The sequence below is a fragment of the Perna viridis genome, chromosome 4 (assembly GCF_037379345.1).
Source record: "Perna viridis isolate PV_CMFRI_1.1 ecotype Kerala chromosome 4, ASM3737934v1, whole genome shotgun sequence".
Classification (NCBI taxonomy): domain Eukaryota; kingdom Metazoa; phylum Mollusca; class Bivalvia; order Mytilida; family Mytilidae; genus Perna; species Perna viridis.
In genome coordinates this window covers 18,441,188-18,456,956 of record NC_142448.1, presented here as the reverse complement: position 1 = coordinate 18,456,956, position 15,769 = coordinate 18,441,188, and the positions used below count along the sequence as shown (strand labels likewise).

At 32.7% G+C, this 15,769-nt stretch overlaps 2 protein-coding genes and 1 pseudogene across 2 annotated transcripts; 2 read left to right on the top strand and 1 right to left on the bottom strand.

The window, feature by feature from the left end:
• Positions 1-2,322: 2,322 nt before the first annotated feature.
• LOC148619162 (uncharacterized) lies at positions 2,323-3,918 on the bottom strand (annotated as a pseudogene).
• A 359-nt stretch (positions 3,919-4,277) lies between these two features.
• LOC148619161 (acetylcholine receptor subunit beta-type unc-29-like) lies at positions 4,278-5,676 on the top strand. The gene has a single exon (XM_088578775.1). It carries the CDS (start codon positions 4,390-4,392, stop codon positions 5,566-5,568), a length of 1,179 nt encoding a protein of 392 aa, XP_088434901.1. The 5' UTR covers positions 4,278-4,389; the 3' UTR covers positions 5,569-5,676.
• A 6,632-nt stretch (positions 5,677-12,308) lies between these two features.
• On the top strand, positions 12,309-13,764 carry LOC148619160 (acetylcholine receptor subunit beta-type unc-29-like). Its single transcript, XM_088576921.1, has one exon. The coding sequence runs from the start codon at positions 12,447-12,449 to the stop codon at positions 13,641-13,643; it is 1,197 nt and encodes a 398-aa protein (XP_088433047.1). The 5' UTR covers positions 12,309-12,446; the 3' UTR covers positions 13,644-13,764.
• Positions 13,765-15,769: the final 2,005 nt, after the last annotated feature.

Below are 15,769 nucleotides of genomic sequence, written 5' to 3'. Positions count from 1 at the left end.
TTTAATATTCTTATATGTTGCATAATGTTTTCTTCTGTAACAGAAAGAAGTGAGCATGGCTATAATCCAAGGCATAAAGGATTTGGTTCTTCATACTATAAGTTGGTCTATAATTCCTTTGTTTATAAATGGAACTTATCTCTCATTCGGAATACTATCTGGCATACTTTCCCCTGCTTTCATGCTCCCAGTTTTTAGTGGAGTCCGAGTTGCTCATTTGCTTTTGTTACTTTGTATGTATGATTTTAGTTACTTTATGTTCTTTGTTGTGTATGTCTGTCTTCCATGTCTGGTCTTTGTCCCTGGATTACATTCTTTTGATTACCGCTATAACCTTGGTTCCCTTGAATACTTTTTCACCTTCTGTAAAATAAATGAGTAAATTTAAAAAGGGACAAACTGGGTTACATTTACTTTGGTCCCAAATTTGTAGAGATTTCAATGCCATAAAAGTCATAAACAAAGGTTCTATTGTGCAAATAAACATTTAAAAAAATTGAAAGAATCATATCACTAATACAAAAATTCAAGAACAAATACTGTGAAAGTACTACTGTTCGTGGGGTAACAATTTTCGTGGTTTTCGTAGGTAGGCCAAACAACGAAGTTTGGTTACCAACGAAAAGAAGATTTCTATTTATGTGTATACTGAAAATCTGAAAACCACCAAATCAAGAATCCACGAACATGTGTTTCTTCCCCAATCCATGAAAATTGGTATCCACGAATAAAAGTACTTTCACAGTAGAATGTAAAATGTACTGTTGCCCTTCTTATTTAAACATGCTTTCAGGGTGAATGTTTTCAACAGTTATATTACATGCATGAAAGTCGCTATCTTGAATTTGCCGAACTTGATTTCTTCCTTAAAACTTCAGAAAGATCAAACAAGCTGAAAGTATTTCCATCTATTCAAGTTTTCTAAACACAGATATTGTAGAAAAACATTGTAAACACTTTTATATAACAGTTCGTTAAAAATAATAAAGTTTAACTTACATTTTTTCTGGACGAATTTCTTCAATCCAGATTCTTAGTGTACAATAGTTTCTCATGTTGTTTTTTTTAAATGATCAAACAATTTGCATCTTAAATCCAGTTTATAATGGGTCAGATAACAGGATGGATGTTTGGAAAAGATGCTACAAACATGCTAACAACATGGGAACATCTGACACTCTTCTTTCTTCATCAGTTTTTTATGGAGAAGCTGAAAATGAGGCCTCTTATCCTCTTATCAGCTTAATGGAGAGAATAACTGTCTTGCTATATCTTTATAATTAGATATACTAGTCTATGGTTCCTAGCAAGACCCTGTGCAGATTTGTAATATCAGTTAAGTCATTTGTATATCTATTCATGAAACATAAAATAAAACTATGCGGAATTAATAGGATAAGTATTTCAGGTTTCAATTCAAAATGACATTTATCTTTTGTTTCATAGTAATCATATTTTACGCCCACGGATACAAACTCATTTCAAATCATTTTTGACAAAGAACTTAGTTTTTTAGTTTTAAATATATTTGTTTACTATGTTCAGATACACTTTGTCAGGTTAAAAGTTTTGTATGTACTGATTTAAAAATTTGTTCGCTAATTTTCTTTTCTTTTAATTCGCTTAGACGATAACATTTAATTAAACATAACATTAAGGTATTTATCAAACGTTTTATGACATTTTTATATAAGTTTTCAAAGATATCATCAGAACATCACATTGAAACGTGTTTATGACATGAAGGAAACGTATCTCTTTCAACATTTTCTTAATAAAGTAAACATTTCTGAAATGTTTTTTTTTTCCAAAATGTCTGCATGTTTCATTATAAATATATTTAAAAACGTTTCGAGATAAATGTAATTAAAATGTTTTTTTTTTCCTGATTTTCTTTAATTGTTTATTTCAAAAGCGTTAGAAAATTGTTTTTAATGTTCCAGAAAAGATTTTGGATATGTTTTTGTGGAATGTTTGAAAAACCGTTCTAAAACATTCATTCTCTTTACGTACAATCAAAATGTTTTGTAATTTTGTTTGTTTGTTTGTTTGTTTTTTGTTTGTTTTTTTTTCATTTAGAAAAATATTTTTAAGATATTATAGCAATGTATCAGTAGAAATAGTTTTTAGCACCACTAATACCGTAAAGAGGGTTATTTTCGCGGGGCTAAATTTTCGCGATTTTGAAGGCCAAACGTCTGCTAGATATTTTCGTGGTTTTTTTCGCAGTCTGAAGAGGTGTGACAAAAAATTTTGGCGGATGAAGTCCTATGTATGCGTAATTTTTACCATTGTTTCAAAAATATTAAAGTCAAAACATGACTATTTTTCCCTTACAATAAAACTTTTTATAGGACACCCTGAATGGATTGTAATGTTGAAACTAAAGTTGTAAGAAGTACAATATTTTATTAATTAGAAGATAAAACATACATGCAAATAAAACACATACAATATATCATTTAATCCAGTTAAAATTTCAAATTTGTTCATTTCGATCGTGGCATTCGGCAAAGCGGAAGTTCGTCCTCAAGGTAATCGTATAAGGCGACACTAATACCAGTTTCCCTAAACCCACTTCGGATAATTTCCGGACTGTTTGAGATGTACTGAAACATCTGAACAAGCCATTTTGCGGAGAATGGTTTATGTCTAGATAAAGATAAATCCACCGCATTGACAATCTCACACTGCGCTGCATTTTTCTTACTGTCTAATAGTTTCACAATTTCCTCTGAGTACCATTTCTCAAACGAACCACGAAGATGATTTTTGACTGCCTTTTGTATGCTTAGGTCCTTGGGTGGTAATCGATCAGTACAACAGGCGGGACCATAAACAACTTTGATGTTTTTTTCGTAGATGAACTCCAAGAATTCGTCTCCCATTTGAGCTCTAAAAACGTCAAAAACACAAAGGGTTTTCTGGTTCGACGGTAAACCCTCCCGACGTTTCACTTTACGAATGTACGTAAAAATTATGTTTTTAGCGTTGTCCATTTGGGTGGATGCGTTGGCCCAATGGTTTTCGGAATGAGTGAGGTCCCCATCTGATGGAAACTTGAAAACTGGGTGGCAATTGTCAGTTTTTCCACCGTAGATTACTTGTGGTGGCAGGAAATCACCTTAAAGGGAAACGTATTGATTTGAAATAAAGATAATTTCATACTTTTTTTTAAATATACATTTTTCATGTATAATACTGTAAATTGTTATATTATTATGGAAATTGTATTTGATTATTGATAAATATATTGGATCAAAGAACTTTTATTTTGCTTATATAGACAGTCAATGTGTTCAGGCGGATTAAAATTTTAATGCTTGGGGTCACACAATGTTGTACCGGTAATTGAACAAGCCATACACAATACCCGTTAAATAAAATAAATCATTTGATCTATGGTGTTAATTGGTGTCGTGACAGTTATTCACAGCGGTTTTGTTAGAAGCTTCATAAGATTTTTTCATACTACGTGCGGTACTTTCTGCCAATTTGGGAAACTTTCCTAAGAACTTCCTAATGGTAGCAGCCGGACCATTCTGTGAACAATATTTTTCAAATTCGGCACGATCTTGAGGTGTGTAAGCCAGATAAGTCCTACGTTTTGTTGAGGCTGGAGTTTTAGCCGAACTTTTACTTGCATTATTTGACGGACTTCCAATTATTTCACAGACTAGTTCATTTGCGTCCTTTAAAGCACTGGGTCCTACTATATCAGCCAATTCAGAATGTTCTGCAGGTACAATGTTTTTTTGGATTTGAAAACATTCAGAATACTTATTTTCGATTACTGATATCCTTTCCACATAACGATCGTTTGAAAACAAATTGGTAATTAAAATTTACGAAAGTATAATGGATGAGGTCGAATGAACAAATGAGAACTATTTCTTCTCACTTCTTAAATTTACTCATTAATCTCAACAATCTATCTACCGTTAATACAAGAAATTAAAAGGAAAGTTTCTTTCCTTGTAAAGTACCGAAGTATCGTATTAAGAAATGACCGTTACGTCGGCATAAAATTTCGCGGGTTTTATTTTCGCGGTTGTTGCCCATCCGCGAAAATAAGCGAAAATTGAATCCCCGCGAAAATAACCCGCTATACGGTATACTATTAAAATGTTTTAAAAACGGCTCGTGCTATCTGGGATTACTAGTACTATTTTAACCTTGTGATTAATTGCATTATAACAATAAAATCAAATGAACAATTTTTACGGTCAAGATTTATAACATTAACACAATGGAATAATATGCTCATGTAATTCGTTCTATTAATAATGGGAAGAAATTTAACAATTTAATACCTAATACAGATAAACATTTAATATTCCATTGCGCGTATGACTTCTTATATAGAAAGAAATGGAATGAGAACATAAAATGAGAGTTGTGGTGATAATTATAGCATTGATATGTGTTTTGAATGGACAACAGCTATCAGATTATAAACGATTGTTTACCGATGTAATATCTAATCATCAAAAACACGTGGTACCCCGGGTTAATGCTACCACACCTGTAGAAGTTGAGACCATATTTTATTTAATGACTCTTGGAGGTTTTGAAGAACTTGCCGAGACTATCGTCGTTTTAGGAGGTATTGGATTAACATGGAAACACCCTGATCTAACTTGGAACCCAGCATCTTATGGTGGGGTAGTTTACACATCAATATCTAGTACTTTTGTTTGGAAGCCGCCATTTATCCTTACTAATTCAATTGATGATCTGGAGCCTCTTGCTGCCGCTACCGAATTTAGCGCTATTTTGACTTATGATGGCAATGTAACTTTACCTATTGCAGATGTGATGAAAGCGAGATGTTCAGCAGATATTTTCAAGTTCCCTTATGATTCACAGAGGTGCGTTTTGCAGTTTAATATATGGGGATTTCTAGAGACCGACGTTAAGTTCAAATTAGCAAATAGTCCTGTGGATGAAAGCTTTTATACTCCTAATTCGAATTGGGACCTTGTTTCTGTCTCTAGTAGCGTAAGGTCGTGGAACGGTTATTCAACATATGACATCTTTATAACTATAAAACGGGAGCCTTTGTACTATAGCGTCATTGTTATTTGTCCTACTATTGGTTTTGCATTGCTGAACCCACTCGTATTTCTACTTCCGGTAGAATCAGGCGAACGCGTAGGTCTTGCTATGACGATTCTCTTATCATATGCCGTTTTCTTGACAATTGTTTCAGCCTCAATACCAGCGTCTTCTAATCCAATGAGTTTTTTGTTAATAATGATGATAACTACAATTGTGGTTAGTGGACTTATTGTTGTAGAAGTAATATTCATCACATCGGTTTACTATAGAGACGAAAACCAGGAAATAAAAAATGTTTGGAAATGTTTTGGACGATGGCATCAAAAAAGAAAAATCGTGCCTCTAATTCAGGCTATTGACGGAGGAAAAGACAAAACATCACAACATTACAATAATATTTCATGGAAAGATATTAGCCAAGGATTAGATTATTGGTGTGTAGTGTTTGGGTATATTGTGGTCACCCTTATAATTATAATTCTGTTTTCAGTGACAATGTCATCCTAATGATGAATAGAACACTAGACATCAGTTTTGCTTGTAATTTTGACAGATTTAGATGTAACGATATATTTCGACCTGAATAACAATAAAATTTAATATAACATTAGCTTACATATTTGTTATATAGCACTTCAAAGATGTTTGACTACCTTGTTTAACTTAATATTCTACAGCTAAAATTGTATTATATCACATTACGTCCTTTAATCTCTTGTTAAACAAGAAATATATTTTTCATCATACATTTTCTAAAAGCGGGTTGCAAAAAAAAAAGATAGTATGGCTTCGGATAATAAGAACAGCAACGCTTGTGATTCATTCAATAAATAAGAAACTTTTAGATCAACGTAGTAGCATTTCTGAATATTCTTAAAAATTTTAAAAATCAATATCGTCATTACCGAAATTTTTAAAAGCAAAAATATTATAAACTTTAGAATTGATATTGTTTTAACTATTTAAGTATTTAAATATTAGGCAATAAAATGAATTTCACATTTTGTCTCAAAATTCCAAACTGAAAACATTAGAGAAGGAAATTTTCAACAATATTATGAGGATTTCATTGGGTAAATACAAATTATACAGGGATTGTGCATATAATTTTGTATTAAAACCATGCACGGCTTTTATATTCTTTACATTTATGATTCGTGTGTTTCATTATGTGTTTAAAGTCATGTAAAATTTTATATTGTATGTAATAGGTTTCACAAACATATGTATAAAATTTTTCGTTCATCTTGTCCGTCCGTCACTTACGCTTTTCTGTAGCATATATCTCAGCTTAGATAGTTGGTAGATTGTTTTTGTATGATGATTTGTATATGTCACCTCTTTTCAGATGTGTCGGTCATCTGATTCCTGTGTGCCAATCGACTTAATTGTTTTAGGTGATGCATATATTATAGGGAATGCTTAGATATTTTGGCATATTGCTTCTTCTTGATGACTAGTATCGTGCTTCCTCTTCCCAGGTTTGACAGAAATGATTGAATGGAGGTATTCCTAGCACGACGCAGCGTGCAACATTTTGTTTTTAGTGCTTATTGTGTAACTGCATATTGATACCTTTCTACTACCCTGGGAAGAAAGTTTTTTTACTGTAAACATGGACCCATATACTTGTTCCGTATAAGGGAATTATTAATACAAGTGAATTTTGCAATAAACTGCTTTAAAATGTTTAAAAAAAGAACAAATATCTAAGTGTAAAGTAAAAAGGAACGTCTTTTTTTATTTTGAATTAGAATCTTGAATTTTAAAGTTAAGATAAACCTACCCCTACGCTTCCTTATATAACTGATTTTGAAAAAGAAAAGGGTGAATTCTGATACAATATTTATACTTAAAAAAAGAATTCTCCATTTCTTTCCTGGTTTGAAGATTTAACAACTGGACTATAACTCGTACTTATTATTATAATACATGTAAAACAACGACCCAAAAACAGCAGGTGTATATGTTTTTTTAAGTATCTTAACATACTAAAAAAAGAAATTATCAACCAGGAGGCATGTCACAAATCAAATTCAACGATTCTCTTTAAGTAACCTACGTCCATTATCATTGCCCATTTTTGAATTCCAGTGGTTTTTAAATTGCATGTTAGAGTTGATACCATTTTGCATAATCATTTCAAGAAGCATATTGATCTAGCATAACTGATAGTAAAGTTCTATTGCCATTTTATTACTCAGATGGTCCCTAGATTTAATGGTATTTGTTGAATGCCGAACCGATTATCAATTATATGTGGTTGATATTTAGACAACTATTAATTATGTAAGGGCGATAGACATACTTCAGCTGAGTTCGGTTGAAAAAGAATGGAAATTATAAAGTAAATATGAAGATGAGATGTATTGATTTAAACCACTATTATAACATAGATTGTATATTTAGTATGTAAATAAACAGGTTGAGATTAAATTTTTTAATTATGATAAGAAGAATGGAAATCGAAACTTGAAGGAACAACTCATTAACAAGTAACCTGTGCACTTACAATTTAGTTAGTTGTGCAGCAATACAATGCGTGGTAAATTTAGAAGTGCTAATGCAATATTTATATCAGTTGTTGAACCTGTTCATTTTGAAACACACACACATATTTTCAGGGCAATTCCTGTTTTATTGTAAAAATACATATACCGGTAGTATTGAGGACGAACAAATATGTTTAATTAGAATACCTGTTTTATATATTTGTAAAGAAATTTGTATATAGTTTGATGACATAATTTTTTTTGTGATACGTCGAAATTTAATTGAAAATATATTAGGGCCAACATCTGTCATGAAGTACTTTTTAAACATAAGTGCATTATTGCTGTTATCTCAATATGTACTGTCACTCATTCTATAATTATAATTATTATTATTATTATAATTTTTTTTTTCTTGGGGGGGGGGGGGTTATACCTTTAAGTTATTTAAATTTTTAATCTGTTGTTAGCATATATCTATTTGTATTGTTAAAAACATTAATATTTTCTCTTCATCGAGTAAGATTGAAATCAAAACAAAAGCAGAGAATTTTATTTTAACTTTTTAAATTTTCTTCCTGGATTCAGCTATTTATTGCAAAATGTTATCTTTTGAATATTTGTCTTGATTGAAATATAATAGAAAAGAAAATAGAAAAGGAACGTAACAAATGCACCAGCGAATAACCTGAATACAAAATAGTAAATACTATCACCAAAAGGTCTCCAGTAAGTGTAAACCTAGTCCCTTTTCAATCATCCATTTAGAAAACAACAATTAACCTACGGATTACCTTAATTTTAGCCCAGTTCTTCAATAACAGTTTCCGTTATGTAAAAGGTGCATTGTCTTTGCACAATCCTTAACATTTGATATACCCGAAGAAACTTGAAATTTAAGACACAACCGGTACACCTTATACATAAACCTATACATAGACACATTTAAGCATAGGGACTTACCATTCATTATGGTTTGGCTATTATATTCCACAAAATATAAAGTTAAATTAAATTATTTCAAAGTGTAATCAAGGGAACTATGATTCTAGCGGAAATTAAAAGAATGTAATCCAGGGACAAAGTCCAGACATGGAAAACAGAAAAACACAACAAAGAACATATAGTAACAAAAATAATACATACAAACTAACAGAAGTGAATGAGCAACTCGGACTCCACTAAAAACTGGGAGCATGGACCAGGTGCACCGGTAGGGTAAGCGTCCTCCGATTTTCTAGTAACATCCGCCGAGTTACTCATAAAAAGTCAAGTCCGGGGTACATGAAAGAGGGATGGAAAACTATGACACGTTGAACAAATCAGTTTTCATGGTGCAGAAAAATCAGATCAAAAATTTTAAAAAGTAGATTTTAAACTTAAAAACCTTATGAGATATCTGAAATCTGATCGAAAATCGCAAGCAGGGATTTTCAAAAGGAATCCAATAAATAAAAAGTTCGAACTCGAACCAAAATTTAAAAAGTAGATTTTTTGGGGGGTTGGCCCTGTTGACCCCTTTTAACTTGAAAGGCATGAGATATTTAAAATCTGATTGAAAAACGCAGGCAGGGTTTCCATAGGGAATCCAATAAAAATGAATTTTGAAATCGAACCAATAACAATTTTTGGGGTTGTGGCCCCTCTGACTCCTTGTAATTACAAATAGCATAAGAGATATATGAAATCTAATTAAAAATGTAGACAGGGATCCAAAACACAAATTTCGAAATCAAACCCAAAATTAAAGAAGTAATTTTTTTTAGATAAGGCCCTTTGATCCTTTATCACAAAAAAAAGTTCATGACACATCAAATTTGCTTCAAACATTTGTTTACCTTCCTTTAGTACTTAGAATCATATAAAAATTTCATAACAATTGGTCAATCAAAGCTAAATTTAGTGTACAAACGACGACGACGGCGACTGCACCATAACATTATACGAACGCAAAAAAAAAAGCGTTCACCGACCATAAAGTTGTGTAGTCTGTTCCAAATTTAAAGGTCTTATACATGTATGTTTCTGCAAATTAATAATAATTTTTACAGTGAATTTTAATATTATGGTGTATAAATAATGAAGTTGCATATCTTAATATAGTTAATTTCTAGCCCGGACTTGACTTTTTATGAGCAACTCGGCGGGTGTTTCTAGAAAAGCAGAGGACGCTTACCCTACCGGTGCACCTGGTCCCATTTTTTAGTGGAGTCCGAGTTGCTCATTTACTTTTGTTACTTTGTATGTATGATTTTAGTTACTTTATGTTCTTTGTTGTGTATGTCTGTTTTCCATGTCTGGTCTTTGTCCTTGGATTACATTCTTTTGATTACCGCTTTAACCGTGGTTCCCTTGATTACTATTTTACTTCAGTTAGGTAAATTACATTTCTCGAAAATTTGAAGAGTATTGAAAGTAATATTTAAACTTTATCATTATATCAGACAAACACAACATTATCACTTATATAAAGCACTTTATTTTTTGTATACACTACATCACATTATTTGAGAAAGTTTGAACGTTTTATTGTAAAAATACGTTTAAAAATAAGAACATATAATACATCATCGTATTTACATTGTCAATCAGAAATATTGTCCAGGCAAACTAATGGGAACATGGGTCAGCGTAAATTATATTATTAGCGAGTCCTTGCTGGTATCTGTCTTTCAACCCCAGTGTCTATCTCTCTGTCTTGAAGTTTAAAAAAAAAGCAAAGCTCTGTCATATTGCCAGTGAACGGCGATGTCGTGTCGGGTACATTGCCAGCTTCTCCAATAACATCAAATGTATTGAATTAGATATTGTGCTACAAGTGGTGGACCTGCTATTTGTAGTACAATTTCTACATTTTTATGTCTTTTCAAAAATACACAGAGTAAAGTTAAAGAAATAGCATTCAATAGCCATGGTAATCCCGAGGATAACAATGCGAACTTAAAATGTTAATTCTTTTAATTTGGAAATCACTTGATGTATCTAAATAAGCAAGATAATGTGAATTTTATAATTTCTATAATTAATTTCATATTTGTCAAAATTTTATAACTTGTTTACAAGTTTCTTGCATCTTTCAACGAAATCGTATATATTTCGGCAAATTTCTTAATAACATATATATTGTTTTTTAAATGTATAATTTCTTTGCCAGTTTAGATTTTTGATAATCTGCATGGGGTTTAATATGAAAGGTTTATTGTTGAAATGTGTCTATTTCCTTTAATACATTAGTAAATTATAGACATCTTTACAATAATTTGCAGGTTAAATACAGGTAAAACAAATTACATTTTCGAAACAAACTTTCATTGTGAAAACAACAGAATCAACAATTTTTATTTTTGCCTGCAGTTAAAAGTGGGAAACCAATGTCCCTGGCTAAACAGGACACACTTACCCTTCCAGATCGCCATTATTGTTAAAGAGTAATCAAAGGAACCAAGGTTATAAGGTTATAGCGGTAATCAAAAGAATATTATCCAGGGACAAAGTCCAGACATGGAAAACAGACACACACAACAAAGAACATAAAGTAACAAAAATAATATATACAAAGTAACAAAAGTAAATGAGCAACTCCGACTCCACTAAAAACTGGGAGCATGGACCAGGTGCACCGGTAGGGTAAGCGTCCTCTGCTTTTCTAGAAACACCCGCCGAGTTGCTCATAAAAAGTCAAGTTCGGGGTAGACAAACGAGGAAAGGTAAACTATGACCCGTTGAATAAATCAGTTTTGAAGATGCTGATGGATACATCATAACGATCCACGAGTTCATGATGACAATCATAAAACTTCTGTAGTGATGACTTCAATCTTGTAGCAACATAACCCTGTTATATCCTTTATCTCAAGTTCTTTTGGGTAGATGCGATGTATCAAATCCCCGAAATTAGGATTTTTTAAAGATAATACGTCATCTATATAGCGGAAACTGAGATTGAAGGATCTAGCCAAACGATATTCTTTCTTTCTGATCAAATCAGCTATAAAGTCAGCCTCATAAGAGTGAAGAAATAGGTCAGCAAGAACTCATATTGCAAGTGTTTCGGTGTGGGGATATTTAGTGATAGGGGTCCTTCCGTCCGTTACTCAGAGGAATTCCCAACTCAACAAAATTCGAATTTGATCTGAAACTTCTCATGTAAAGCAATGTACAAATATCAGTACAATATCTGCAAGGATGGCGAAAAGGGCACAGAAAACTAATTCATTGCATAATATTTTAGTTTAAGAGCAATAACTCAGCATTAAGTCAACGGACCGGAACATAATTTGAACTTGAATTGTAATTTGCCATGGTATACTATATGAGTAATGTACTAAATATCAATTATATATCTACTAGCACATGATGAAAAAAGTCCGGAAAATTCAGTTCTTACAAGAAATTTCTATGTCAAATGTCTACAACTCAGCAAAAAATCAACAGACCAAAACAAGCATGACTACAGTATTTTAGATTAATCACATGACCGACATTGAGATCGCAAAATGTCTTGGTACTTCGCCTTAATTCGATCATGTTTGTTTAGTCTATGAATTAAAATATGTTTTCTTCTTTTTTTCAATTTGGTAAGAAGCTGATTTTGATAACCACAATACTGACGATCAGTATTTAATAATCCTAGGTACGTGACAATTTTATTTAAAATAATATTTATCCAACCAACGGCCAGCAACAAAAATATCGACCATGATTTAAACCACTGCGGACGTAATAGGTACACTCATTGAAACGACTACATTAATTACTAATAGTTAAAACAACATGCAGCTTTTATACAAAGGAGCAAAATGTCCAAATCCGTTGAGCAAACACAACGGTGTTGTACACCATATATATATAACAGTATCTAAATAGCTCTACATTAGATACTACTATGCTAAGATGTGGACTGGGACTGGGATAATATTCATTGGGTTGATGTGTTCTTCAAGCGGACAGCAACTATCAGATTATAAACAACTGTTTACCGATGTGATATCTAATCACCAAAAACACGTGGTACCCCGGGTTAATGCCTCCACACCTTTAGAACTTGAGACTATATTTTATATAATGACTCTTGGAGGTTTTGAAGAACTTGCCGAGACGATTGACATTTTAGGAGGTATTGGATTAACGTGGAAAGATCCTGATCTAACTTGGAACCCATCATCTTATGGTGGCATTGTTTATATGACAATATCTAATTCTTTTGTCTGGAATCCGCCAGTTATCCTTACGAATTCAATTAACGATCTGGAGCCTCTTGCCGCTGACACAGAACTCAATGCCATTGTAACGAATGATGGTAACATTACTGTACCTATTGCAGATGTGTTGAGAGCAAGGTGTTCAGCAGATATTTTCAAATTCCCTTACGATTCACAAAAATGTACTTTGCAGTTTAATGTATGGGGGTTTCAAGAGACCGACGTTAAATTTAAATTAGCAAATACTCCTGTGGATGAAAGCTTTTATACTCCCAATTCAAATTGGGAACTTGTTTCAATTTCCAGTAGTGTACGATCGTGGAACGGTTTTTCAACATACGACATTTTTATAACTATAAAACGGGAGCCATTATACTATAGCGTCATTGTAATTTGTCCTACTGTTGCTTTTGGATTGCTGAACCCACTCGTATTTCTACTTCCGGTAGAATCAGGCGAACGTATCGGTCTTGCTATGACGATTCTCTTATCATATGCCGTTTTCTTGACAATTGTTTCAGCCTCAATACCAGCGTCTTCTAATCCAATGAGTTTTTTGTTAATAATGATGATCACTACAATTGTGGTAAGTGGAGTAATTGTTGTAGAAGTAATATTCATCGCATCGGTTTACTACAGAGACGAAAACCAGGAAATGAAAAATGTTTGGAAATGTTTTGGACGATGGCACCGAGAGAGGGAAATAATGCCTGTTAATCAAGTCGATGATGGATACAAAGATAAAACAGAAATAAAAAAATGTCATATGGTCGAAAACATATCATGGAAGGACGTAAGTCAGGGATTAGATTATTGGTGTTTAGTGTTTGGATATATTGTCATCATTCTTATAATTATAATCCTATTTTCAGTTACCATGGCATCATGATAACAAATGTACTTTATGCTTGGACATAAACTGCAAACATTATGTTTTTATCTGTATTGTATGTAAATGAAAGTGTTGATAGTCTAAAACAAGGCATTATATTCAATGACATTTCTATTGAGTGGTACTTTTTATAAAAAAAATATTTGAAGAATCGGGTGTTTCTTTCCATTGATATTTTTTATCTTTTTTTATGGAGGTAAACCACATAATTATATTTGGTCAAAAATTTAGTTTCGCAATCCGGTAAGACTCGAACGTGTTTTAATAAGAATGTTACGGAGATATAATACAAATGTATCTTCATTACGATTAAGCTCCTGTATCTTGGATTTTTAAGCGAATTTCACTTGGACAAAGAATTTCGGATTCCTGTCTCAATTCAAAAGTCTAACTACAATAAATACAGTTTTCCGACACGCAGTAAATACAGAGTCACAAAGGGTCGCACAAAGGGGTCCCGTCTAATACAACGAAACGATTTACAATTTGGATGGTATTTTTTAAGTGCAAAGTATCAGAGTAATCAAGGGAACCAAGATTATAGTGGTAATGTAAAGGATGTAATCCAGAGACAAAGACCAGACATGGAAAACAGACATACACAACCAAAAACATAAAGTTACTAAAATCATACATACAAAATAACAAAAGCAAATGAGCAACTCGGACTGCACTAAAAACTGGGAGCATGGACCTGGTGCACCGGTCGAGTAAGCATCCGTGGTGTGAATAAAGTATTAAAAAAAGGAAGTATTGTAAAATTATCTGAAACGGGGATGATCAAATATCATTGGACAGTTTGTCTTGAATTTGATATGATCACATAGAAATTTTAGTAAAATACGTCAAGAATTTACGAATTTCTGTCTAATTTCAACGCCGAAACGTACGACAGTGTAATTAAAAACTATAATAGGGAAAAAATATCGTAGTGAGTCATAGCACCTGTGGTCATGTCAATAAAAGTATTCAAAGATACGTCTTTAGTCATGTGTTAGGATTAAATTAAGATGATCTTAGGACAGGTCTGGGACACGTCGTACCGTGTAAACCGAATCTATCTCAGGTCGGTCTTCCTCAGCTAGTGCTAAGATGGTGTTATGCTTATTATGATTTAATGTCAAATAACTATTAAAAACTGAATGGTGCATATATTGAAAGGGGGATATATATTAAATTTATAATATATATTGAGCATGGATAAATTGATACAAAAATTAATATTATTAAGTACAAGTGTGGACACAGACCGGCATTGCCCGAGAGGCAAGTATGGATGCAGACTGGTATTGCCCGATGGGCAAGTATGGATGCAGACTGGTATTGCCTGAAGAGCAAATCTGAACATACATACACTTTGTCTGGAACGTGTTTGCATTGTCTAGAAAACATATATTGACAAATATCCATTTGTTATAATTACTATACACGGGGAACAAATTTCACTATGGATTGCAATAAGTCAAGTCATATACATGTTACACTGCTTTTTCCTTGAAGTTGTACTTGCATGGATGTGTTGAACTTGCTTTGTCATGTTAAGGATTAGCCATATCACTTTATACAGCTTAGCTTGATAAAATTCTGGACTCTCAATTTTTTTTAGATTAACAGAGACCTAAGTGTGGTATCTGTCAGTTACATGGATGGCCTTTTTTTCAAAATGGTAGGGGCCATAAACTCAAAATCAAATAAGAACATTTCTTTAGTAGTTAGTAAAATCATATCAAAATTTCATAACAATTGATCAACCATAACTATAAAGTCCTCGCACGAAAACCAAGTGAATACGGACGACGACACGGACGCCGCCGACGGTGACGCTGCTGTCAGCACCATACCAATATACAATGTTTTGCGGTGACATTATTATATGAAATATCTACATATATATAGGCTAATTCGGGGTTTGGGAATGCTCCATTTTCAATTTCCTAAAAAGCCTGTCAATTACTGTTCCTTAGGACCAACTTGGTAGTGTGTGATTTGCTAAGAATTTACGTCTATAAGGTCTTTGTTTTTAAATTAATCCTAGTTAAACAGCTTTCTAACAAAAGAGAATAAAACTGCATAACGGAAAAAATTCCCACTTACAGACAGATAACATTCGAAATTCTTATGAA

Bases quoted from the DNA above. Each gene is read 5' to 3' on its own strand.
- LOC148619160 (XM_088576921.1), top strand. From the start codon at position 12,447: ATGTGGACTGGGACTGGGATAATATTCATTGGGTTGATGTGTTCTTCA.
- LOC148619161 (XM_088578775.1), top strand. From the start codon at position 4,390: ATGAGAGTTGTGGTGATAATTATAGCATTGATATGTGTTTTGAATGGA.